This window comes from Ambystoma mexicanum, chromosome 2q (genome assembly GCF_040938575.1).
Source record: "Ambystoma mexicanum isolate Mex_15411 chromosome 2q, UKY_AmexF1_1, whole genome shotgun sequence".
In the NCBI taxonomy this organism is placed as follows: domain Eukaryota; kingdom Metazoa; phylum Chordata; class Amphibia; order Caudata; family Ambystomatidae; genus Ambystoma; species Ambystoma mexicanum.
In genome coordinates, this window is record NC_090924.1 from 1,017,562,816 (window position 1) to 1,017,590,168 (window position 27,353).

Sequence of the window (27,353 nt, forward strand, 5' to 3'; positions counted from 1 at the left end):
TTGTGGGTACAACCTGTGGGTGGGACCTGGGTGAATGGAGTGTGTGACAAATATGCACTTCTTGTTGTGGATGTCTAGTTTCTGGTGTTTGACACAATGACTGAGACAGCCCTGCCCGGACCTGGTATGAATGCATGGTGGAGTGTTGAATGGCTGGGTACTTGTCCCAATACATATAACTTGTTGTGAGTGTCTGGAGAGAAGTGAATGGCCTGAATGCACTATGCACCTGATTGGCTGCTGCCTGCATGAATGCCCTTCTGACCGATTGGTTGCCTGAGTGTGACCCAGCAGAATGAATGGGGGATCAACTAGTATATCTGGGGGCCTCTCACTGCTAGAATTCGTGTTTAGAAGCTGAAGAGAAACTGGAGTTGAAACTGAAGCTTAACCCCTGCTGGAAGAGAGGTCTTGCTGCTGCTCTAAATCACCATTGTGAAAGCTGCTGTGTCTCCAAGGACTGACCCAGAGGGGACCTGGTTAGGCGCCCTCTTCCCAAGCTGCGAGGGACCATCGCGCACCTCTAATATTTGCCAGTGCTCCCATGTAGACAGACCTACGACAGGCTGCCGACCGGAGACGGGGACCGCCGTGGAATCACAAGGAGAAGCGCCTGGACACTGTTGTCCATCACCGTCGACGACCGCCGTCGCCGAACGAAGCCGCCGTGCTCCGTTTGCCTAAGTAATATTTTCTCGCCTGCACCATCAACTGCTTTGTCCCGCCAGAGAAAGCCGAGGCCGCCCACACGCCGAGGAGCATCCACCGGTGGGTTTCCCACCACCCAAGACCACAGAGACGCCGATGACTCTACACCCTTGCTGGGCCACAGTTCATCAAACTCTTTGCGGTCCTGAACTATCATCACTGAGGTACCTCACCGTCGTCATTCAACCATTTTCCTTGTGGGATCTCCACGATTCGTTGCTCCTGCCTTAAAGGGAGCCGCTCAAGAAGGGTCCATCAACGACCCGACGACGAACTCTGCTATTCCAGGTACATTGGGGTGGTAGAACTATTTTAGAAGGAAATAAGACTCTTGTGAACAATATATGGACTGGGCTTGTATGATATCTTTATTTACAGGTTGCCCAGGTGGGGGGATCTCCACACAGAACTGTGTTGAGGTAATGGGGCCAGTATTCTGCCAATTGTTCTAACCAACTGCTTTCCTCCTATGTCTATTGTTGGTTACCTCTATTCATTTATTTGTGTTTCATTTAACCAGAGTACAGTTGATGCACTTTAAATGAATCTAATAATAATTGTGGTACTACTTAGAACTGTATATGTTTGCCATTGTAGATTCACTGAGCACAAAGTGAGTTATTGTGATTGTGTACATAACCATGAACTTAATTATATAAAGACTGTGTTTTAACTAATACAGTGTGTGGACATTCCTTTGTGGGGGCTTGGGGACTACACTGTACTTAAGAACCAGCCTGCATCACCTCCTGAGAAGCTAGGCCCTGATTGCTCATCCATTGCTACCAACAATAGAGAATCTTGGCTGGGGGCATCTGTGCCTCTCCTCTGCCATATAGAGAGCAGGAGTACAGACACCCCCCTCCAGTCTTTACACATAGCATTCCATAAATGGGTGGTTAACATAGTCTGGATCTTCAAGGGGACTCTATGTTCTTTTTGTCTGTGTTCACCTTGCAGTGCTGCTATTAAAGATTTGGCGAACCAACATCACCTGAGATTTGAGTCTGGTTCTGTTTTTCACGACAACAGCATCCTCCTTTCCTTTCTTTACTTAAGAGTGGGAAGAAGCCTTTTTTGGGTTTTTTTCCCAAATTTTTATGTGATTGAATGTTATACATTTTTAGTCCAGCACACAATTAGTATAGCCAGAGGAAATGCTCTTTCATCAGATTAGTAGAAATACTTGCCAATGATGAAAATATGTGTCTTTTTCTGGGGCTGTTTTTCATGCTTCTTGCCATAATTCTCATTGGATTCCATTGAGTGATCTACCACTTCATGTTGGGTGGAGACCTTTTCTTCTAAGATGCACTCATTGAATCAATGGTGGTTGCATTGGGGTTATGGTTGCAGAATAGGGATCATCCCGTAGGTGTCCATGATAGGCCTAAACCAGTTTTTCCTGCCTTGAAAGACAACTTAGATATTATATACTGCACTCCTATTACAGAAATGAAATTCCAATAGATTCAGATTTGTCAGGTACATTAATGTGTTGTAACTGTGTGATCTTATTTCAGGTGCAGAGGAGAAAAGGTCAACCCTGGCATGTGGGTTGAAAAAACGAATACACTACAATGAAGTTCCCAAGTTGGGGAACTACCATCCTATGCACACTATTTTAGGCCTATATCCAAACTTTTAGAAGAAAGGATGTAAAGTCCTAATATTTGATCAGTTAGTTCATTTGTGTTCGGTATTTCAATCATGATTAGTTGATTGTTGCTTCATAAAAATATATGCTTTAGGACATTCATTTTCTCATTGTGTATTTATTCACAAGGGCCAACGCGTTTCGAGATTTTCTTTCTCTTCATCAGGGGCATAGTTCACATAATTTCTACAAAAAACATCAAATAATGTCTTTTTAGTCTAATAGTCAGTGTTTGACCATATTCTTGGAAAACACCTTTTCAATTGGTTCGTACATCATAACTTGTAATTTAGTATCCAATTCTCCTTTCTAGTACACTGCCTCTAGTGCACTTAAAATGACTTCCAGTGCCATACAATGATTACTTAACTATCCATTTATTCAATCACAAACTGTATGTCAGTGGTGCAATTGTCTAAACAAAATATTGTCCACAAGCTTGCTCACTAATGATTGTAGATAGAAACAATGTTTTTCTGACCTTAGTGCAATGATTCAATTAACCAGATGCTGGCTCCATTTTTAAGTTCCTCTTCAATGTCACTCTGGGTAAGTAATCTCTGTATATGGTGACAGGAATGGTACAAAAATGTGTAGTTGGTATTTTTTAAACCAAATGTTTAAGACCTCAAATCGAATATGGTTGTAGATATCAAGTAAAATAGGGCTTACCCATCAAAATGTCAGATGAGTGCCCACCTGGATGGCATATGGTGTTTAGGCAGCCTTCAGCCCACATCCTGGGGGGGGGGTCTTCAATGTATGCTTTAACTGAGACCAATAAAATACTTCAAGGAGACTTCTAAATGTGGGTTTTATGTGAGAATAACCTTGCAAAACAGATAACAAGTTGTACACCAGAATGGTGGCTGATCTCATACATCTGGAAGAACTGAGTTTATCCTTGGATGCATCCATTTCTCAAACACCCATCACTTAGAAGAGGCTTGGGTATTGCTGTTGAAAAGAAACTACCTTAAACTGTGTTCTGTTTGATGAAGACAAAGCCTTTACAGGTGAATAAGGGATTTCTGTGGCAGGTAATGGATATAATTGTCTTTCTGCCTTGCCCTGAGGTACCTTATATAGGGGATTGGCTGCCCGAGCAATGATTTATGGGGGGCTGACCATCATATCTTTTTAAGCGGGACCTGCAGAGATACCTACTTTCACCTTTATTATGTGCTATGTAAATTGAACCACAGACAAAAGATATCAAACATTCTAACCAGATAAAGGGTGCCTTTAGCATATTTGGCATTGTGGTCATTTATACATGGCTGAAATAGCACTTCACCTCGGGTCATCTCATCACAAGAACTGATGGATGCTTTCCCATGCAGAGTGGAGTACCGACCAAGCAATTGAAGCCAAGTCCCTCCAGAGTAAAAACAACCCGCTAGGGAAATAGGCCAAGAGAAACCTTTGCAAGGATAACAAGGTTTAATTGTACAGAATACAAATGCCAGCAAAGGACTCTGCTGCTCGAGAGAGCTCTGGCTCTTACATTCACAAACATGGGTTTATAAACACACAACTCGTCACTGATATACAGTACAATCTGGTGCCACTGATTGGAGGCACCCTACACATGAGCCTGCTCCATAGGGGATACCAGGCGGTAATTGGCTGGTTCTTCCCCGTCGATCTTGTTCCACGTGGGTCAGCTGGGCTCATCCTCGCAGTGAAGGTCAGGACATGCATAAAATAATATGTTACTATCTAAACTAAACAAGCTAACATGGAATATTCACTCATTGTGGCAGGCACCTGAGCAGCACAGGGAAATGATGCCAGGGAGAAGGGAGGATAAAATACAGTTGTGCCGACACATACATTCAGGGCTTCATTGATACCGATGTTCCCGCACCCAAGGTCTCCCCCTGGGATTTCATCATTAATTTATCCCCCCTAGTACCTCGTGTTACGTGGGATATGTGTTGTTGCTTAGAAGAAATACTGCAGCGCAAGCTTAGATCTCCGGACACTTAGGGCCTCATTACACGGAAGACGGTAATGGTTAACGGCCACCGTTAATGGTAACGGTGACCGTTAACCATTACCGCCTTACTACGAGGTCCCTTAGCGGGTTGGTGCTTTAACGCCTGCTTTTTGCAGGCGTTAAAAACCAACCCGCTAAGGGACCTCGGAGCTAATTACGGCACCGCAAAATTGCGGTGCCGTAATTAGCGCCTTCCCCATTCCCATAGAGCCCTATGGGGCTGAAATGGGAATGGGGAAGGGCAATGGCGGAAGGGGGATTTACCGCCCCACCAACCTTGGAATGGGGCGGTAAATCCCCTTTCCGCCAAGGCGGTGCCGGTAATTTACCGGCATGGTCCAGGGTGCTAATAGCACCCTGGATCACCGCCTTCCGTGTAATGAGGCCCTTAATGAGGGTTGGAACCTAGGGGTCCTGTTCACGTCAAGGAACGCAAAGGTGTAGGGGTCGAGGCAATGGGGAGAGGATGGCTCCGGCCTGGCGGGGTGGGGGTGAGAGCCCTGCTGGCAGGTTAGTGGAGATGAATGGACGCAGCGCAGAGCCTAGGGCTGTCTCACGCTCTTGCAGGGCGCATTCTGATGAAAGATACAAAAAATCGCAACACTAAAGAGAAGAGCGGGAGATGGACTTCCATGGGAACAGGGCTCAAACGGAGCCAGCATGTTGTGCTGAAATTGGGCTTTGTGAACCTTTGTGAACCAGGAACAAGAGCGGTGCGAGCCTGCAGCTTGTCCTTTCTGTGCCTAATACAAAATGGAGTTGAGGGTTATGGGCCTTTCTAGTGCTATGCACCCATTTCTATGCGCTGCAGAGCCTCTACGTGTACCTAGTGATGCGGACTGCTCCCCCCTTCTATGTTATATTGCCTCTTATGGGGTCCACCTTATTTGGAAGCGCCTTCAGGGGTGGGATAGCTCATTTCCATCCCAACACAATTCTGAGACAGAGATTATCTTGATGAACACAGAGAAGAGGGCGGTTCTGTTAATTCAAAAACAGTAGAACATTGGGCAATTCCTGGGTGGGTGATTCACCAATCAGATACAGGATGTATGTGATCTATCTTATGTTCCACTTATAGAAAAGATATAAGGGTATTTCCTTACATGCTGCAATCCTGCTTTGATATTAGTGGGAAGGATACATCTAATAATTTTAACCTAGGATACATCTAATATATATGATTGTTCTTCTCTAGGTTATATAACCTAGGATACATCTAATAAATATGAGTGTTCTTCTCTAGGCACTATCACCTAGGATACATCTAATAAATATGAATATTCTTCTTTAGACTCTATCATCTAGGATACATCTAATAAATATGAGTATTCTCTAGACTCAATAACCCAGGTTCAGTCATTGCCCAGCTATTTAGATAAGACATCTTTTCAGAAACTACATCAGTAAATGTTGTTGTGCATATGGACCAAACAGGCCACCAGGATTAGTAGAACGTGGTTGTTTCAGTTACAGGAATTTGGGAAATTGGGTGGCAGTGATGAACTTTTTAAGGCGTCTTATACCTGACCACAAGAGAATGTAAAGCTGCTCCTTGATTCAATATATGGCAGACCCATGGCCACAGACAGGTTACTTATTGAAACATCTGAATGAAAATATATCTGCGAGTCTGGATTTCGCCTGTCTAAAAGGGATGCTGGACACCTGGGTTTGGATTGCTCAAACATTAGAGCTAGTGAGATCCCCCTGCTCACTATAATTTCTAAAACCCACCCTCTGTAAAAGTTTACAAGACATGTGTGTATAAGGGGCAAGGTGATGAATATTTTGACATAAGCACCAGAATTGGAGGATGAATTTAGAATTCCCCCAGAGCATGTTTCTAAACATTTGCAGGTACTCAGCTTTCTTCTCGCAATCCCATATGAGGGGTTCTAACAAGACAGAGTCATGTGTGCACATATACATTAATGAATCAGAGGTACAATGCTTTTCTTAACCACAGAACTTCTTCAACTGGAGAAAAGAATTGGATAACATGGATATTTGAGACAGGAAGTCTTCCATGATGGGCAGCATCATTGGTAAATCAGAATGGAGGTAACTCTGCATAATGAATGTTTCTGTTCTGCTGGGTGCCATCTTTAGAAGAATAAAATACCGGTGCTTGAATACACCCTGGCAATGTTGCAGCTATGATTGAGGATGCAGAAAGTAACTGCCTCAACAGTGAATGGAGTGGGCGTGTTTATGCTAGGGTTATCCCTAAAATGGGTAGAATTTTGGAAAAAGGTTGTAGCAGATCTGTCGATGTCGGCTGGACGTATATAACATTAGTATCTGTGCTAGGTCTGCCGGGGTTGGCAAGAGAGGAACAGAGGGAGATATGCCATATTACACATTTTATTTTGATCTGAACCTGCACAGTTAGAGCATTGATTGTGTGTAATTTGAAAGAGGGTAGCCCTCCTATTAAGAACATGCAGCACTTTTATTTAAAAATAAGTTACAATCATTAGAAAGGGTTTGATTGAAAAGTTCACGAATGTATGGACTGCCCTTCTGATGATTATAGCGAGTCATCCTGCTACTTGAAATCCCTTCCCCCCAGTGATATTATTGATTGTAAGACAGTCTTAACTTTGTGGATTATTTTGCCTAATCATTAACTGAACGGTATAGTATTGTATGAAATAACGATTCTGTTATATGTGGTTTCCATATGTGATGAGGCAATGAAGAAGCAATTTAATTATTACATCTATGTGAAGCCACTGGGAGATTTGATCGCACCTCTAAGCAGCCCATTTGGCCTGTATGTTCCTGCACAGTTGTACCTGTAAGGGGTGTCAGTATTCGATATTCTCTTTCTAAAGCTCCCCCCAAGAAACATTACAGTTTGATTGTCAAATATCTTTTTTCAATTTGAATACAGCTGTGTAGTAGCACCTTGGAGCGTTTCTCATGCTCAGAATGGGATTACCATAGTAAATTACCTCGGAACCAAATAACCATACAGAATATGGCAAAGTACTACTTTATTGTCAGCTCAAATAAAGTAGGGAAATCTGGTGGCCATACAAAATGCAGCTCCCTCACTCTTGGTTACTCTTCTCTTACACAAAGACTTTATAACACGATGTATGTCAGCTATGATGCAAACGGTAAATCCTATCGAGGGGAGAGATTGGTTAGGGAAACATATATACCTATAGTATATATAAGTGTTAATAACATGAGTGGCTGCCCCTTATCCAGTAGGCATGCCTCGAAACACGTATAATACTGATTATAAAAATAATAACAGCGGATTGGCTTCTGCAACATTGTATAGTATGTAGCTACATAGCCACTTATGATTGGTTGGCAAACTCTCCCAACCATGGACATTCGGCTCGCTAGCAGCACATTAACAGAACGAAACCCAGGTGCAGAGAACAACGTCAGACCACTGCCCAAAGAGGGCAGTGTCCTCCAGAGGGAAAACGTCCCTCGCTGCTTTCACTTTATGCTGCGCAGCCTCTGCAGAATGAACCTTCCATGGGCCAGCATTCCCTCAACACACTTCTAGCTGCAGGACCTCTGCACCCGGGACATCTGGAGACACACACTCTCTCCGGACCAGCCATAGTCTTTGGCTTTCTAGCGGTCTCTGCGTCTTCCTTCTCCAGTCATGACTTCGGCTGCATACATGGTGTGCACTGCTCTTTCTGCTCGTACTGCTCTCCTCCTGCTTTCTCCACTGCGGCCTCAGCTTCTCCTTTCTCCATTACCTGCACTTGAGGGGGCTTTTTAAACCTTTCAGTCTCCCTTAGGTGTGGGTCATTTACATTTATTAGTTAACTACTCCTACATTGTTCCTATTCAGCCCGCTGTCTCGTCCCAGTACTTAGGGAATTATGGGACTTGAATTCACTAGTAACAAAGTTAGTTTGTTCTGTTATTCACAACATTTTCTAAAGAGGTGTAATAAGTGTTAGTAATGGAGCTTAATTAATAGGAGGAATCCAGTTCTTTAAAATTCAGACCTCTTTCACTATCCTTTTGGGAGTTAGTAGGGATTGTAGTTGCATACGTTTCTGTGGTTTGAGAAAGGGGTTTATTTCTCTTTATGTCAAATGGTTGTGGATTATTTTTACCCACAGAAAGATGTTCAACTTGTGGAATATACAAATAATGATGACAACAAGCCATTATATACTTTGGTATCTGTGATACGTTTTCCTTAAAGGAAGGCAAATACAGTGTCTCACCCCAGGGATTCCTCTCACTTCTCTGGGCCTTTTCTCCTCCCAGATGATCCTCCCGCAGAACACCACCTCCAAGGTGAGGATTAGGAAGCGTCTGCCCTTCGCTGGCCACCAGGGAGGAGACTTTAGGTGGGGATTTAGTGAGGGATCCGTAGGATTCATCACAAACCGCTGTACTACTCCCCCATACATTGCATTGGATGTGCACTCTTTTTAACCCTTTTTCTCATCATTGCACAACATTTCAGGCTTCCCCAGCTAGGTTTGTGCAATATAAAACCAAATACATACATACTGGTGCACAACATTATTGCTGGATTATAAGGTGCCACTTTCCTAATAAATTAATGAGGTGTGACATTGTTAATACACATAAAGATCATGACATCAGTGGTCATTTTCTACTGTTGTGTCACTGGGAGCCGATGTGAACAGTCCTTAAGACAAGACACATTCTCATTACTTTCTAAGCTTGAAGATAAGGTCTGCTCCCACAATTTGGGTCCATAATAGTTTAGTAAGATCAGCTACCTACAATCTCCCATTAGCATAGTCCCACAGCTAAGGCCCTTTCTGGGTCTAGAAGGGCTGGGAGGGCACCTACACATTCTCCCCCACCACAAACAATGCTGCAGCCTACTGGCTACATCCTGCTCTCCCATGAACCCGGGCCTCTGCACCCCTACAAACTGTTGAGCCTCCTGTGAGTGATGGTTGAACTATTAATGTTCCTTCTCCTCCTGCAGCCTGATCTATATTGTTGGATAACTCACTTTGCTTATCCCATTCACCTTTCACTTCTCTCTCTGGTGTGTCCTCTGCACAAAATCAATTTTAGCTGTGTGTATTTACATCCTGCACCTCACTGCATTTGTGGCCTTTTCATTGAAAATCGATTTGAACTGTTTGCATTTACATCCTGCTCCCTAATTTCTCTGGATAGTGTCTCTCTCATCCTGCCTTCAAATGTGCATTGCATTGAGTTCTCCCTTTGCTACTGCTAGACCACCTGTGAGATTAGGTCAGAACTGTGCGGTGCAGTCATCCTCCTTTTAACTTCCCTCAGCTACCCTAATGGCACTCTCTCCTATCTTCTCTAATTGCTACGCTATCTCCTATCCCCCCTCTCTCACCAAGTTCGGAAAAAAAGCACAAAAAAGGCATCTTGCGTGCAAACCCTGGCCTTCCCATCGCAGACACCTACATCAGCTTCACATCCAGAGAGATCTTCACGGATATCATCTTCTCTGTCCCCTCTTCAGATTTTTGGACTCCTCATCTCATCTCGAATCTCTCTCCCTTCACTTCCTCTCCCATTAACAGTGGGACCAAGTGGGAAGTCCTCTTCGCTGGCTCCTCATCTTTACTCTGCATCGTTAATGTCTACCACACTGGCACTATCCTGGATCAGGGTCAGGGTCCTCAACCCAACCTCCTTCTCTTTGACTGGATCCTGCCTTCCCTCATAACTTCCTTCCTTCTGCTGCCTCTCCCCTCACCACTGTCTCTCCTCCCCTGACTGGAGTAGGACACCCCTGTACTCCGCCCGAGAAAACATTCAAAGGCAGAGAGCGCCTCCACCTGGGAACTGTTAATGCCCGCTCTGCTGACATCTGCCTCCTTCTTGAAGACACTGACCTCAACTTTCTTGCTCTCACTGAGACTTGGTTCAATGACAGCTCAGTCCCTGCTTTTGACTCTCTCCTCCCTGTTGGCTTCAAGATCATCTCCAAGCCTCGATCTCACTGGGCTGGCGGTGGGGTCACCTTAATCTACCGTGAGTAGATCACTTTTTCTATCGTACCCACCCAACTCTATACTTCCTTCGAGAACCTGTTCTGCAAGTTGGTCATCTCTCCCTCCTCCATTCTGACCATTGCCACCATCTACCAGCCTCCAGGCGTTACCACCCTGTTCCTCTCTGAATGGGGTAATTTCTGTTCCTGCTTACTTTCATCCACCTCCAGCATCCTCCTCTTGGGTGACTTCAACATCCAATTGGACACTTCTGCCTCAGCATCCACACTTTTCATTGACCTCTCCGTCCCTCCCTTCCTCTCCATCCTCCTCTCTGGTCCAATCCACTCGGTTGAACACACCCTGTATGCCATCATCCACTCATACCTCTTGCTCACTCCCCCTCTGGTCACCCCTCTCTCCGGGTCAGACCATGCTCTCCTCTCCTCTCCTCCCACCTGGGTCCCTTCGGTCCTCCTACTGCACGCACAAAAGCCCTGCCAACCTCGTTCTCGAACATTCGCCCAATGAAACAAGTGTCAGCTGTTGCCTTTGCTTCTACTTTCCCCCTTTCCCCATACCTCAGACTCCACCACAGACTCTGCTCTCAGCAATCTTCACTCAGTAATCACCAATACTCTTGACATCCTTACCCCAGTCATGAGGATCCACCTGAAGCCTGCCTCTAAGCGTAACACCTGATGTGAATCCGTGCAACCCTGAAACGAAAGTGCATCACAGCGGAACGGAAGTGGTAAACCTTGGGTTCACCCTCTGACAAACTGGCCTGCCGCCTGCTCCAAAGGCAATAAAGACTTGCCATTCATGCCAAGAAAAGGGCCCACTTTCAGGCTCTGGTATCAGGGAGCCAGCCAACCCTTCCGCAGTCTCTTCCTCCCTCTTCCTACCCAGGCCCTCTGCAATGAACTAGCCACACACATTTCCACCAAAACTCAGGACATCCTGAACACCTTTGTTACTCACTCACCAAACCCATCCCACCCCCCACTTTGCTACTCCCCCTCCTGCTTCCGCCTTCTCCTCCTTCACCCCTGTCACACCTGAAGAAGTTACCAGAGTTGTCTATTCCAAACAGGGTACCCCTGCTTGTCCAGAACCTTCAAGGACAATATTGGCTCTCTGGCCCCCTCACTTGCTGATTTCTGTAACCACTCTTTCGCCACTGGCTCTTCCCCTGCTCCCTCACTTCCTTGTGTGCCCACTATTGAAAAAGCCTTCAGCAGACCCTACCTGTCCATCCAACTACCACCCTATTCCAATTACCCCCTTCCTGGGGAAACTGCTGGAGAAGCTGGCCTTGCCCCAACTCAACTCACACACTGAACTTGTGGTCTCCACGATCATCAATCTGGATTCCGAGCATCCTGCTCTTCTGAACACCCGTAAAGAACTGCTTGAATCCCTGGACTCCAACTGGTAATTCAATCAACAATGATGGACTTCTCTGCTGGACTTTCATCTCTAAACCTGACTTTTCCCTCTCAGCGGCCTCTGCAGTTTGTCTCGCATTTGTGTCATCGTCGCCTAATGCTAGTAGCAATTTATTTTCTGATGTGTGCTATACAAATATAAAAACATAATCAACACGGGATGTTGTACTTAACATACAAAGTATTATTTGTCATGTGACTTGGACCTCCTGGGTGTAAAATGACAATCCCTGGCACAGAAGGCAAGTCCTGGTCATAGAATGACTAACGAAGGAAGCATTTGGCAGCCCCAGAACCAAATAGTCTGCGCCCAGGGTATTATAGAAATAGGTCATAGGTCACCATCCGAGGCTGCACCTATCATTTCATTGCAGCACGTCTGCATTTGGGGCTTTCCCTAGTTGTATGATGGCAGTGTTTGGGCCTATGGGACTGCAACTGGCATTAAAAATAGCCTATTTATGTTAAATCATGTTTTCGTTTCGACTTGAAGTTGGCAATGCCATCCTTGCCAAGGTATTCCCATATATATGGATATGTATTTGTGTAAGTTTATTTTGTTATTCTGTATCATTTTTCCTTCCTAGTGTGCATGGATCCAAGTTTAATTTAGAATGGAGAGTTTAAAGGGGCTGGACACTTGAAATGACCAATGCTTTTGTTTAATGAAAAGCCTCAATAGTCTAAAACATCAGCCACGTGGTTTTATAATTTGAAAATTGATGCTAATTTCAATGTTCAATATGTACTGGAAGACTTGGCTTTCAATGAGAGCTCTGGTGTTCTGAAGACATAATCAACAGAGCAGCGTTGTGATGATGTTCCCTTTGCACTGTAACTGACCATCCTGAATTCCACCTTGGAGACATTCAGCCCCTTCTGCAGCTCTCCTTGTTACCCTGGTCTTGAGTAGGATTACTTCTCCAGGTTCGGCATCGGTCTCCCCCTCTACTCCTCTGCTCCTCCCAACCAGGTATTGAACTTTACTAAAATGTGCCCACAATCCTCACCCACCTCCACATCGCCTATGCACAGGGTTGCTATCCATGCAAAATCACTCCCTATTCAAATTCCTTCTTCTTATGTTTAAATCCATACATGTGCCAACCTCCCGGTACCTGACTGAATACATTACTTGATACGCACGCCCTTTGCACCCTAGGGTTACAAACTCTCATCTACCTAACTGGCCCGTTCACTCTGGCCTATTTCCATGCTGTGCTCCATCATCATCCTTGCTCCCTATCACTGGAACGCCCTATCCCCAAATTCCAACAGTTACTGGCTAATATATTACCCTTAAGAACCACATTCTTTCCCAGAACCTTAGAACCCCTTACCACTGTCAGTACTGGAGTGCATATGTATGTAAATACTGAGATCATTAAAGTCTGTCTTGTGGGGTCTCCATTCACTGTTTCCAGGTCCTTGCCCGCCTTCAACCAGTTTAATGTATTAACTACTATAACATGCCTTTTGTAAAGTCGTCTACCCCAATCATCAAAATGCCCTTTGTAAATTGATTCTTGCAGAAGCTCTTTTTGAGTTTCAACAAATAAGTATTTATAAAAATAAATAAACAAAGATATCTAATATGCAATTACACAAGGGGAAGCTTTACCACCCCTGGTCCTGATAATGAGCATTGTGTTGACTCACCATCACTTATTAATATTGACCTGACCTCACAGTAGTTAATAAAGCCAACATTCCCATCTAGATGCTATCCAGTTGTACACACTGCTCAACAGGCAGTGATCAGAATTATTTTACCCATCAGGTTGTTGTTACAATAATTTGCATTCTTTATTACTTTCTTTTATTCATAAACATGCCTTTGTGTGCTCACGTGTTTGCGTAAATTATTGTATGTTCACTGCTTACTTTGTGCAATTTCTGTGTATTTTAAGGCTGTGGTGGATATTTGCATGTGGATCGAGGTATCATTACTTCCCCTAACTATGCTCAAGACTACGCTCCTAATCTCAACTGTTCCTGGCACGTCGTGGTTACCAGTGGCTTCACCATTGCAGTTCATTTTGAACCAGAGTTCCAGATTCAGAATGATGGAGCTTCATGCAGCAGCGGGGATTACCTAGAGGTAAGATATCTCCTGAGCAATAAGCATGAGTGCCATAGACTGGTGAGCAATACATTAACCTGCTTTATTTGGAATCAATTGATGTACACCACAAGACAAAGGAGTGGATAGAAGGCTGGTTGCATGAATGGGTGGTGGGGTTGTAAAAGAATATGGAGATGGAAAGACATGCATGTAGTGGGGGGATCCATTGGTAGACGTTACACATAAGACTATTTGGAACCTATGATAATGCCAAAGCTTAAAAGGAATAAAGTTCAGTTTTTCCTAGTTAAGGGTGTCTGAAATATCGCTGTTATCATTTACGTGCCCCAATAGTAGTCGTTATTTATTTATTTCATTTGTTGGTAGCGCCCAGACCCAGAATTATCACAGCGCTAGTGCATGCTACAGTGAATTCAATACAGTCATGAGATGCAAGGACAAGCCTTATACATGTTTGTTGAACAATACAGTTTTCCGTTTTTTTCAGAAGATTAGGTACAAGAGCTCTTCTTGTATGTATGGCGGAAGGGCATTCCAGAGAGTAGGAGCTATGACAGTGAAGCTTGCTCTGCCTGCTCTTTTTCTTGTAAATCTAGGTGCTGCTAGAGTTAAGGTAGAAGAGGAGAGTTGGCAATCTGGTTTGGATGTTTTGGAGATACGCTGATTAAAGTATATAGGTGCAGCGTCGTGTAGGCATCAGTGAATAATTGATACGATTTTGGACTCATTACAGGCTTTGATAGGCAGCGAGTGACTCTCGTGCCTCGCTTGTGAGATGTGATCCATTTGTTTCATATCCCAGACTGTCCAAAGGGCATTATTTTGATCAGTTGAAGTTTGGTTACGTTTTTGGTTGAGGTTTCGGGAAGGACGGCATTACAATAATCCAGTTTGCTGCAGATGATAGCTAGCTCTTGCTGGCGTGAGGCAATTATCAGAAGACAGAAATGTTTGGCTGAGCAGAGGTGTTGCTAGGTCTGGAAAAGATCCAGGGCTACACTGATGTCGGGATTGTCAGGACTCGGGGCTAGCTAGCCTTTTGGTTATAGACCCTGAGATTCTATCCAGGGCTACAACCAAAAGACCCGGGACTATAGCCCCCTAGGCCCCCCACCTAGCAACGCCTCTGTTGCTGAGGTTGATGAGCTAAATTGAATAAGCTACTGATGAGACAAGGGCCTTAATATGGTTTTGCATGGATAGTTCTGAGTCTATGTCCTCTCCCAAAGTTTTCAGATGGCTGGAGACAAGGGTGATGTCGCCATAGATGTAGAAGGAAGTGAAGGCCTGGTCCAGATGTTTGAGTCCGTGCATGGAGCCTACAATAAGGAGCTCTGTTTATCATCATTTAAGCAGAGATGATGGTCTGCCATCCAAGCTTGGATGATAATATATTGATTGTAGCAGAGTCTAGGATCTTGTTTCCAGTGAGTTTCAGTAGTACTTGAGTGTCATCGGCAAGTATATGTAGGGAATTCCAAGGCTGTCTAGGTGATCAGAAAGAGGCTTAGTGCACATATTGTAGAGTATAGGTGACAGACACGAACCTTGCGGGACCCCCTATGAGACAGTGATAGGGTCAGCTGCTTCCAATACAGTGAAGATCCTGGAGGAGCTCTCCCTGAGAAAGGAGTTGACCCAACTGGTGGCGTCTTTGGAGAAGTTACATTTGGAAGATCAAATGCCGCAGATATGTCAAGTAGGAGGAGGATGGTGATTTCTCCTGCACCACATATCCTGTCAAGCTAGATTTTACGGTCAAGGAGGGTGGCTTCAACGCTATGCCTAGGTCTGAAGCCAGATTGGCTTGAGCCAAGAAGGTTGTGGGCCTCTAAATGGGTTTGCAGTTGGGTGTAGGCAGTGCAATCAAGAATTTAAAACTCATATGGTACAGTAGTGATAGGGTGGTAGTTGGTAGGGACGATGGGGCATATGAAAAGGGGTGTGACCCAGGCTTCTTTAATGGCTTTAGGGACCGAGCATGAGGCACATTTGGCATTGATGGTTCCAAGGGGGTCAGCACACATCTTGATGAGGTGGGAGGGACCTATGTCTCCTTTGCAATTTGGTGGCTTTAGGCGCTGGATGATGGTTTGGACGTTGGAAGGAGTGACATGAAAAACTGAAAGCGGGCGCTGTGGTCAAGGAGCGATCTTTGCCGATAGCAAGGATTTGTTGAGGATAGTTTTGTCTCTGAGATTGTGGGTTTTGTTGGTTAGGGATGATTAAACAAATGACCATCAGGCTTTGTCTTTTGGGAAACTGGCGATGGGAGGTGCTGGAGATTCAAGTTCCTTAAAGGTTTTGAAGAGTACCCAACTATTGGAACTGGCTTCACTGATTTTGGTATTGTAGATGCAGGATTTGGTAGTGATGATAGCAGCTTTGTAGGTCTTAGCGGTGGAGAGAAAGGCATCTTTGTCTGTGCGCAGGGTGATTAGTTCATCTGTGAGCCAGTTGTAGTTGATGTTTTATTTTCTATTGCATGGTTCTAAGAGGTGCATGGTTGTTAAGTGTATGCAGGAGCGTGGCATTGTAGACGATGAGGATGGTTTCGGGTCACTGCTGTCAGGCAATGATGCGAGGGAGGCGCAAATAGTTGGTTCGGGCATCTCCTTGGTGAGTTTGAGGGTGTGCCTCGCAGTTGTAGGGAGGCAGTTGGTGACTTTGTGGGTTACCATAGATTTCAGTGTCAGGGTGACAGGATCGAGGGGTGCTCTGTCCATGGTAAGGGGTCAATGGTTGTGACTGTGATGATCATGTTAAGATTCAAGATCCAGTCGACGATCCGGCCTTTAGTGTGAGTTGGGGTGGTAATGATTTGGGTGAGATTCATTTCTTGTAGCGTGGCACTGAGAGCAGTGGCCTTGGAGTCGGTGGTGTCATTAAAGCCTAGATTAAAATAACTGAGTAGTATAAGCTTGGTATTAGGTTTGATTAGCGGAGTGAGGAGAAGAGAGATATCATTGTCCAGGGATTTGAGGTTATTGGGCTGGCGGTAGAGAACTGCAAAGTTAATGGTGGTCTGGGGCATGGCTCAATTATGGTGAGCAGGAGTTCATAGCCTTGCAGAGTGGGATGGGGAGAGGCTCTGATGGGTAGAAAGCATTTAGATATAATTGCAACTCTTCTGCATGATCTGAGAATGGAATATTCAGTGGGGCTGGTGAGAGATTGTGCTGGACCTGCTGCATCATGCAGTCAGGTTTCAGTGATGGCTAGTAGGACAAGATCCTTTTCCAATATCAGGTCATGTACGTCCATGGCATGGGCACATATGGAACGTGTGTTGATGAGGGCACAAGTGAGGCGGTAGGGGTGCCATGAGAGTGGGGGATGAGGGATGGGTGTGTGTGTGGGTGCACCTGACTACGTGGTGGCTTCATTGCTAGGTGTTGTGTCAGTAGAGTAGTGGCCAGGGCTATGCGGGTGCGTAGGCATTCATTTCTATGAGTGCCAGTGCATGGGAGGTGGTTCAAGGCATGGGTGCGGGTGCGAAGGCGCCATAGTCTAGTTTGGCCAGTGCAGGCTATAGGGCTTTAGGTCTTGTAGGTGGCATGTGGTTCCGAGCTGGAGAGCAGGAGTTTAGGGGGGTATTCCCTATTAGCGGGAATGGTCTGGACGTGGCAGAGAGCGCGTGCGTGGGATCCTGGTGACAGAGGGGAGAAGGTTTGAATGCCTGCGTCATTGTTGGTGGTAGGAGTGGTCCAGAAACTGCATCTGGAGGGTGATGGTATCGGGTTCTGGTTGAAGTAGGAGGTTTGCAGAAGGATAGTGGGACTGGTTAGTCTAGACTCAGCAGCAGTGGGTGGTTGGGTGGCATAAGGGTTGTTGTAAGCTGGAACGTGGCAAGGTAAGCGAGGTGGGCAGTATTTTAGCCATTGGTGGCACTGGGAGCCATGAGGGGCCCAGCGGACAGCTAGGGCATTAGAGACCATCAGGTGGAAATGAGGATGAAAAGGTGTGGGAGGGGGCATGGTGATGTGAGGAGTGCAATAAACATTAAAGGACATGTATTGTGGTCAGGAGGTGTACAAGTGGGCATCTGGGCAGATGGCAGATAGTTTGGAAACACAGTGGTGGAGGACACATATGGCTATTTCTAGATGGCAGAGGGAATAGACGATCATTGGGGCAGAGTACTAGGTATGGGCTCAGGTGGCTAACATCTTGAGATCCTTTAGCAAACATGCATTTAGTGATTTCTGCAGACAGCCACGTAAGGGAGGTTGCGCCGAAGGGTAGAGCACTTGGTAGGGGCACACAAAATGGTGTCTAGGCAGGCAGTGCACAGGTAATCATTACATTTTTTTCAATCATGCATTTAGTCATTTCTGCAGGCGCCACGTGTGGGAGGTTGCACTGGAGGGCAGAGCACTTGGTTAGGGCACCCAAAATGGGGTCTGGGCGGGCGGGGCATAGGAAAGCATTACCTTTCTAGCAATTATACTGTTACTGAACTCTACAGACGGCAACGTAAGGGAAGTTGTGCGGAAGGGCATAACATATTGAATTTGCACAGAAAACAGGATCTAGGCAGGCAGCACACAGGAAAGATTTACATTTCTGGGAAACATAGAGCTTGATTTAATTTGATTTGGTATTTAAAAACGCACCTGTACACAAGTGTTTCTAGGTGCCACAAGACAAGAGAGACGAGACAGATGATCCTTCTAGGCCTTGTGCCATTTGGATCGTGCAAGTGCGACAATGAGTAGTACAGGGGAAAGGGAGAGGTGGGAAGTGCAGGGGAGAGGTGAAGGGGAAGTGCGGTCAGGGGAACCCGTCTCTAAGTAAGTGCAGCCAGGGCAGCGTGGCTCTGGATAAGTGCAAGGAGGCACAGGGGATGTACGAGTTGCAGTTACAGCACCTAAGTGCGAGATAGGCCAGGAGGCAGTGAAAGGATGACTGGTCATGGAGGAACCTGGTACCCAGTGAGGCTCTGAGGGTACCAAGCAACCAGTCAGGGCAGCAGACAGGTAGGTTAGCAAGGAAGTGAGAGAGAGAAGGCAGAGGAGAAAAGGAAGGTCTTGAGCAGCTTCCAGAATTTCCGGTGGCCAACCTCAAGTCTGAGAGGGGCAGGGAGGCCATTCCAGAGGGAGGCACCTGCACAGGATAGAGATATACCCCGACTCTATGCTTGGAGAAGTTAAAGGTAGCTTAGCGAAGGGCTCTTTAAGGAAGGTATTTAGGCAGAGAGAGTTGGATGGAGGGAGGACCCGGCCCCAGAAAGCCTTGTGGATGATGCAGAGGGTCTTGAAATTGATCTTTGCAGCCACTAGGGGGCCAGTGGAGATATTTCAGGGCTGGGGAAATGCGATCCCTGTGCTTGAGGTCAAGGATGAGTCTCACAGTCCTGTTCTGGAATAGTTGCAGGGGACAAAGAGTAGAGTTAGGCAGATTGAGAAAGAGGCTGTTGCAGTAGTCCAGCATGGAGAGACCCAGAGTCCTGGAGATAGTGAGTTTATGGGGGAAGGTGAGAACATGTAGAATGCCTCTGAGGAGGTGCAGCTAGAAGTGGGCCTTCTTGGCAAGGTCTGTGATATGGGAGAATCAGAGAGTGGAGTCAAAGATGACATAGAGGTGTTATGCCTCACCGGAAGGCAAGTGTATAGGTCCCAAGGAGGGCTGCCAGAGTGATAGAGGAAAAGCGGGAGAAGGATCTCAGTCTTACTGGCTTTGGTGCAGAGATCGTTGGAGGCACAACATTCCTGAATTGCGGATAGACAGTCAGGAATGAGCCAGGAGATTGAGTGTCATCTGTATAACACTGAAAGTTAGAAGGGTAGGTGAAGATCAGGTGGACCAAAGGGGCCAGGTAGACATTGAAGAGCCAGGGTGAGAGGATAGAGCCCTGGGGAACACCACATATGGAAATAGAGGTGGCAGAGAGAAAGGACCCAAGTTGGACCTAGAAGGGGCAGTCCAGGTGGAAGAGGTCAGCCACGCCAGGCCCTAATCCGTGATGCCCAGGTGCTTGCAGAGTCGATTGATCGGTTTGGTATGATTGACCGTATAAAAAACAGAGGAAAGGTCATAGAGGATGAGGACGGAGGAAGAGCTGGAATCAAGATTAGAGAACAGATCTTCACGGTTGTTCAGGAGAGCAGTTTCGTGCCTCTGGCGCTCTGAAGCCAGACTAATGGTAATGGAGATAACCAACATATTCAGTGTGGAGTGGAAGCTGGGAGATGGCCAGCTTTTCCAGGAGTTTGCATAGGAATGGAGTGATAGAAATCGGGTGATAGTTTGCCAGACAGGTAGGATCAGCAGAAGACTTCTTTAGGTGGGGATGCACAAGTGAATGCTTTGAGGAGAGAGGGTTGTAAGTGATTTCAATCCAGCACACACCCAAGTCAACGCCCAGCATGTAATGCACAACTGAAATCCTAATTTATTTTTGTCTAAAAGGTCTTTATTCTGAACGATATACCACTCATATCACGCCCCTCTCCTGGAACCCCCCCGTTCACACTGAACCAGGAATCAGGCTGGTTTGCAAAGTTAAAATATTTATTTATGTACTTACAGTTTAATCACACTATGTTTTAATGGGTACACAATAATCACCAATAGGATCTGATGTAACACTGAATAATCTCTTTAATACATAAGGAGTAAGCAAAACAATTCAGCACAGAAAGAATACTTTTGTGTGTGTGTTCAGATCAGATAGCAATGTGGTTAAAGGTTCCCCCTGCACACCCCTCGACCCACCAATAGGCAATGTAAACAGATAGGAGGAGAGAGCAGGCATTTGGGAATGGCAGAATTGAAACAGAATATCAATCCCACTTTGCCCCAGCAAACACAAGAGAAAAACGGAATTGACTGTCAAGCTGTCAGAATGGCTTTTAAAGTTATCTTAGAATGGACTGGGTAAAACACTAAATATGGTCGAATTTGCTGAAATTACTATAAATTCTTATGGGAGCCGCTTTGGATAGTTGCACACAAACACTAGCAATGATTTAATACCAAGAAACAATTTTGTTTCTAGCACAAAAACTGAAGATGTTATGGATGTTTTAGTGGAGGTCATTTTTTCGAGATAGGCGCAAGAATGGAAAACAGGAATGCGATTTTAAAATGACAAAAGTATTTCGTACGCTAGAGGATGACTATGAACAAACGAATACCCCACAGGAGCACAGCCACTTGATCAGAATGACTGCCTGCAGAGGAATTCGCCTTTTTCAGATGAGAAAAGATCAGCGCAAAGATAGTTTTAGCAATACTAGTACAGGAGGAAGATAAGATGGTTTGTGTAGAAAGTTTAGACAATTCAAATATACTCCTAATAATACAGGTTCTGAATACAAGAGAGGATGGGTTTAAGATAGGGATTAACTAAGCAAGGTACATATGCTAGTGACACAGTTCTATCTATATATACTCATTAGATATGTTTTTAGACGGAACCGTCAGGATTCTGGTCCATCAAGATTCTGGTCAGGGAATTGGATCTGGTTCTAAGACAGACAGCTTGGCACATCGGATTGGATCTGCAATCAGCAAAGCACTCTGGTCACAGCACGGCACAGGACTGGACTGGATCTGCAAAGCACTCTGGTCACAGCACAGTATGGGACTGGATTGGATCTGCCCTTCTTGGTTCTGATGATAATGATTTTCAGCAGGCAAGCAGTACAACGCAGCCCGGCTGTATTTTGTTGCTTCCCCTTAGGTTTGTGGGGTTCTGGTTCTGGAATTGAAGCCTAGCTGAAGATGGTTCAGCTATGCAATGGGTTTCTGCTTTGCCAAGTTTCTGGACTCTGGAGCAAGGAAGATGGAGAGTTCAGCAGCAGGGTGCTCTGCCAGTATCAGGATAGTGGGTGAATCTGTCTGTCTTTTTGAGTGGTGAGCTGTCTCTATTTATGCTATGATAAAGAGGTGAGTGGGCTGGTTTATCCTAAGCTCGCCACTTTGACAGGTGATAGGGTCAGAGTCTCCTCTCTGCCTTGATAGGAGGAGAGAAACAGTGTTTCACCTTTATGGTGGGATTTTATGAGGCTGAGAGTCCACCCCTTGCCCCTAGAAGACAACATCTACTTTTGGCACATACATATGTACACATGTGCAACCTCTATAACAATCACATATACAGATTACATATTTTATATAGCCGCTATCCATCAAAACCCCGTAGCTGTAGGATCTTGTCTCGGCTTTTCACAGAATTTTGCCCTTTTCATCAGGAACACAATGTATAATTTAAAAGCAAATTTCTACAAGTGTGCGCGTTGAACATGAGCATAAGTATATAAAGTTTCATACTTCTAGCAGAAATACATTTTGTGTAAAATCACATTTTCTGCCGTTTCTTTCCAGAACATGTCACACGATTTTGCCGCCTCTTGAAACGTGCTGCCAACATTTAGGTTCACAAATCTGTGACTTTTATATTTTTCACAATTTTCACTGGCAAATTATAAGTCTTTTAAAAAAGTGTCCTTTGTTGATGTTCAGCCACAGATGGTTGTTCGGGTCCGCCTCTTTCTGTCTCCCAGCAGTTCAGGAGCAATCTCCTTCCTGTTTTCTCTTGGCAGAGGCCATTTACGACTGTCCTCACACCTTGCATTTCCTCAGTAGCAGCTTTTCATTGTTCCTCATGCCTCTCTAGACTGGGTTCTTTCCAAACCCTATAATGATTGCTTAGGTGTGATTTCCTGCTGGAGGGAAAGGCCTTTATGAGGAAACCTGTTATTCCAGTTTGGTTAGCTTTAGACAGGCTTGATTTAATTGTTAATTCTGTTGCATTTTTCCTTAGCTCAAAACAAACTTGTGATTTCAAATTGCAGCTAGAATTCTCATTCAAGATTTCAAACAATGGGATCAAACAATAACTACATAGGTTACTCTCAGTAACAGACCTCTCAGGTTACAAACATTTGATTTCAGTTTATACATGCTTGAAGTTTAATCAGGCAGGCACCTGACAACTGTCATCCCAGCAGCCCTCTGCTGCATAGAGAATTCTGCCATCCACAGACAGGCCACTTTTGCTGTGGAAATCCCTTTATGCTTTCAGCTTTTCAGGACCTTGCAAGTTCACAATGATTTCTGAAACTAAGTGAATTGTAGCACCCAGCAAGAATTTTGGATGTTTGAGGTTGTTTTGTACCGGCATTCTGCAGTTTCAGCAACACAGAAAAAGGGATTTTATCGCAAGATTTTGGGGTTTAATTAGCAAAACACTGCCTTTTCCTTCTGTACTCCATTTTCACATGTTGTGGAGCCAAGTGACATATTCCGGGAGTGAGATCTCTGTTCCACCACTGACAATATGCGTGGCAGATTGGACAACCATCTTTTTGTGTGTTGCAAAGCACGATTTTCAGAGGTTTTGGTGCGCACAAGGGTGTTGCAGCCATTTTGCTATTCTGGCACCATCATAACACAGTGCTGCAGCATAGCAGAGCAGAAGTGGGTTAACACATCCCACAGGGTAAAGATCCAGTGATTATAGAAATCAGCCAAGATTGGAGCAAGGGTGGCAATGTGGTCCTTAAAAGTTCCGGAAGAGCAGGAAAGCACCTGTTTGGATGACACATTCATAGAGTTGTCTACACACATCGTCAGGTGTTATCGGAGGGAGGGAGGAAAGAGCAAGAAGAGAGGGAGAGGCGGCCAAAGGGTGACTTAGAGAGTTATAAGGAGAGAGAAGAAGAGGAAAGTGAGGACAGGATGTCCTGGGTTATAGTGGAGAAATGATAAGCCAGAGCCGTACAGAGAACCTGGGAGGGAACATGAGATGTGGAGACTGCAGTAGGATTGGCTAGCTCCTTGCAGATTTTAAAGAGTTTGGCCGCATTGTTAGAGGCCGTGGAGATGCAGGGTTGAATATGGACCCTCTTCTTGGAGAAGACAGAGGGTCTGTTTTGCCTTTAGAGCAGGTAGCAGGCCAGTTTGTCAGAAGATGTGCCCGAAGTCCACCTCTTCCTCTCAGCCACCCTGCACTTGCAATTCAGGGTGGCAAAGTCAGAGTCAGAGATAAAGAGCCTGAAGACCAGGCATTGAAAGGTGGAATAGGCTGGCATAGGAATAAAGAGAATCAGGGACCCACTCAGGAAATATCGGGGGCACTCCACCTCTGGGACACTTGGTTCTGGGCTCAGAGAGGATCTTATAGCCCTCAGGGAGGAGAGCGTCAAAAATCGTGAAAGAGCTGGCCATGAACCATGTCTCGGTGAGAGCAAGGACATCAAGGCCAAGGTCTTCGAGGAGGTGGCAGATGTCAGAGGAGTGTTTAACAGCAGAGCGAGAGTTGAGAGTAGCTACGTGGAGCAGGTTGCCACATTTCAAAGACTTCTGGGGTGGGGTACAGGAGTGGGTTACACTCAATGGAAGTGGCATAGGGACCTGGGAGTGGGCAGAGGCAGTAGATGGATGTGCCAAAGGGAACAGAGAGGAGGAGGGGAGTGCCAGAGAAGAGGCAAAGGAGGAGGAAGTGTTTGTTAGAGAAGCCATAGAGATGGTAGAAAGGGTAGCGAGAGAAGGGAGGAAGTTGATAAGGCAGGAGACGTATATCAAGAAGGAGGAGATTGGGCTGAGAGCCCTGGACCATGACGGTACCATTAAGACAGACACTGATGATGGCTTTGGAGGAATGGAAGGAAGATAAGAGTACCTCCCATCGGGTGCCACCATTAATGGGGGCCGAGGAGAAAGGAGAGAGAACAGAGACCATATGAGGGGTCCATAGAGAGGGAACAGCAAAGAGTATGTTCCAAGTATGCGCCCCTGAAAATTAATGGGACTAAGCTTTCAAAGCCTTGGTTTGGGGCCTCTTTGGCCGTGCTTCAGAAACAGATGCACCAAAGCAACAAGCTTTGGAGGATTCCCAAGCTAGACACTGATGCAGACAGGGCAAAGATGGTACTGAAATCTTACAAGGGAGCCCTTTTTGAAGCAAAACATTATTTTCTCCATGGGGAGATTGAACAGGCCGGGAGTCAGGTGGGGCCAGTATTTGCAGTAGTGTCTAAATTTAGCAGCCTAGCCTGCATTGCAACTTCTCTTGCTCCTTCGCAGGAGCAAGCCAACAACTTCAATGCCTTCTTTGAGAAGATCATACGGATACAGAAGAGTATTGAGAGTGTGAGAGGACAGGAAGGGCAGGTAGATTATAACAAAGATGATTTAATGCAAGGAAAGGGGGTGCAATAGGACAATTTTGATTTCTAGCATGTGTCTGAGGAACTGATACATTTCTTTATCCTCCAACTTAAGCCGACAAAGGGCTTTGCATTTGCAATTGCCGCCTGTACAGCTAGGCGGCTGGCTGTTAACATCACACCATTTGTGACTTTGTTTGTGAACAAGTCCCTATCTGAGGGCAGGGACGTCATTTCACCAAAATGCCAGGGGTAGCGGAAGTGACACCACATGACCTTTGACCTCTGATGACATCACAGACAGTGATGTCATTTGACCCCCTACCTCGAAGTGACATCACGAGAAACGATGGAAGACGACCTGTCACCCCTTGACAAAACAGGAAGGGACATCACATATTGTTCCTAAGTACACTACGAGAAATATGGTTGCAATATCACTATCATGTTATATACATTTCATAGAGGAATGGATCACCATATATATCGTTAATATCAGTGTGTATAGGACCATATTACCAAATCACTGTGAATGCTAGCAGACACCCAAGGCCAAATGATAATGATATGGTAATATATATATAGCACTTACGCTTAAGCGCTTATACATACAATATCATCAAACCTGTGTTGGTTCTCATTTATCGACCTCAGAAGGGTGAAAGGCTGAGTTGAGGTATTTACGAACAGGCTACATCAGTGACTCACCCCCTGAAGTGTGCCTGGAAATAAACCTTTATGAGTCTGGCAAAATTTGGATAGAATTCCAGAAAGACAAATTTTGTGTTATTCCTATTCTTTCTTATTTAGCGTCACTGCTCAAAGTGATACACTTGTGGAACCCCGTTTTTTTAGAGCCCTGAACAAGAAAGTCTGCCACTCCAAAAATAAAGAGCCACATGACACCGGCCACAACCCAGGAGTTCACATTTAAAACAAAAAAAAGCTTTTTTTTAAAAAACGTTTTTTTTCTAGGGGTTGCAAGGGAGACTACAGGGGTAGCAAGGGAGAGCTCAGGGGTACCAACTGAGACCCCCAAGTGACATCCCTGTCTGAGGGGTTGGTTCTGGATGCACTTAAAAATGTAATAGTGAAACCCTGGTTAAAAAAAATATAACCTGGTCCCAGCTGTGTTGAAGAACTACTGGCCTGTGGCCGATTTAATTTGGCGAGCTGAAATTTCAGGCTTTTGTAGACAAAGAAGGGTTTTTGGATGCATTCCAGTTTGGATTCTGACCCAAACATGGGATGGAGACAGCGCTGCTGGCAGTATATGATGATCTGATGCAGGCCGCGGATGATGGTGGATCAACTTTATTGTTGATGTTGGACCTATCCGTGGCATTCGGTACAGTTGATCATAAGATTATGCTGGAGCATCTTGGAAGAGTGGGAAAAGCTTCAGAAGACGCTGTGAGATGGTTTAGATATTTCGTAAGCGGGTGTTGTTTGGGAGCTTCACCTCTGAAGCGGTTGTCATCAGCTGTGGGGTCCCTCAGGGATCATCATTATCCCTGCTGATATTCAACTTGTACATGCGTCCAGTCTGGCTACAGTTGAGTCTGTCCTGGAGCGCAGTACAAATAAACAAAATCAAAAATCAAAATAAAGTCTGTCTGGAGGAAATGCTGATGTAGGTATCAGTGATAGGCAGGCCTGAGTTGGAGACCAGGATATCCCTCTTGAACTTTTTCCTTCCAGACTTAGTGTGAGGGAAAGGATAGGGGATAGAGTAGCAGTTAGAGAAGATAGGAGAAATCGAGAACACCATAGAGGGTGCGAGGAGGAAGTGAGGCAGAGAAGAGAGAGGGAGAGGCACACAGGCCAGCAATGCGCAAGCCAGGATGAACAGAAGGGGGGGGGGCACAACAGTAGGGAACACAACAGAAGCAGCACAAGCAGGTAACACGCCACAAAGGTAACACAAGCACACAGAAAGGACTAAGAGCAAGGGGTGGGTACACAGAGATCAACCTAGAGGGAGAGAACCAAGTGGACACAGCAGTAACCCACAGCTCCCAACGGGAGAGTGGGGACCTAGAGAGTGCGAGAGAGCCTAGTGAAACAGCAGAAACACAGTAACCAACAGTAGACTAGGCACCGAGAGGGGGAAAACAAACCTACAAATCAGAACAGTAATCAACAGTAGAGTAGGAACCTAAAGGGGGAAAACAGACATAAAAAGCACAACAGTAACCAACAGTAGGGTAGGGTAGGACCCTATATGGGGTAAAACAGACCTAGTAGGCACAACAGTTAACAGTGTGGGGGCATAGCAGCCTCAGTACACAACAGAGACTCACAAAACACAAAGGGCCTCATCACGAGTTGGGCGGAATCCCGACTGGGATACCACCAAACTGTATTTGCATTACTGCCCA

At 45.4% G+C, this 27,353-nt stretch overlaps 1 protein-coding gene and 1 long non-coding RNA gene across 2 annotated transcripts in view; one reads left to right on the forward strand and one right to left on the reverse strand.

Annotated features, from left to right (window-relative positions):
• Positions 1-27,353, forward strand: part of CUBN (cubilin) — a 1,794,835-nt gene that overhangs the window by 1,237,439 nt on the left and 530,043 nt on the right. Inside the window, exon 42 of the mRNA XM_069648353.1 lies at positions 13,680-13,870. Within this exon, the coding sequence (XP_069504454.1) occupies positions 13,680-13,870 (191 nt within the window). The remainder of the gene's footprint in view (positions 1-13,679; positions 13,871-27,353) is intronic.
• Positions 1-27,353, reverse strand: part of LOC138569915 (uncharacterized) — a 152,337-nt gene that overhangs the window by 67,714 nt on the left and 57,270 nt on the right. The gene's annotated exons all lie outside the window — the stretch shown is intronic.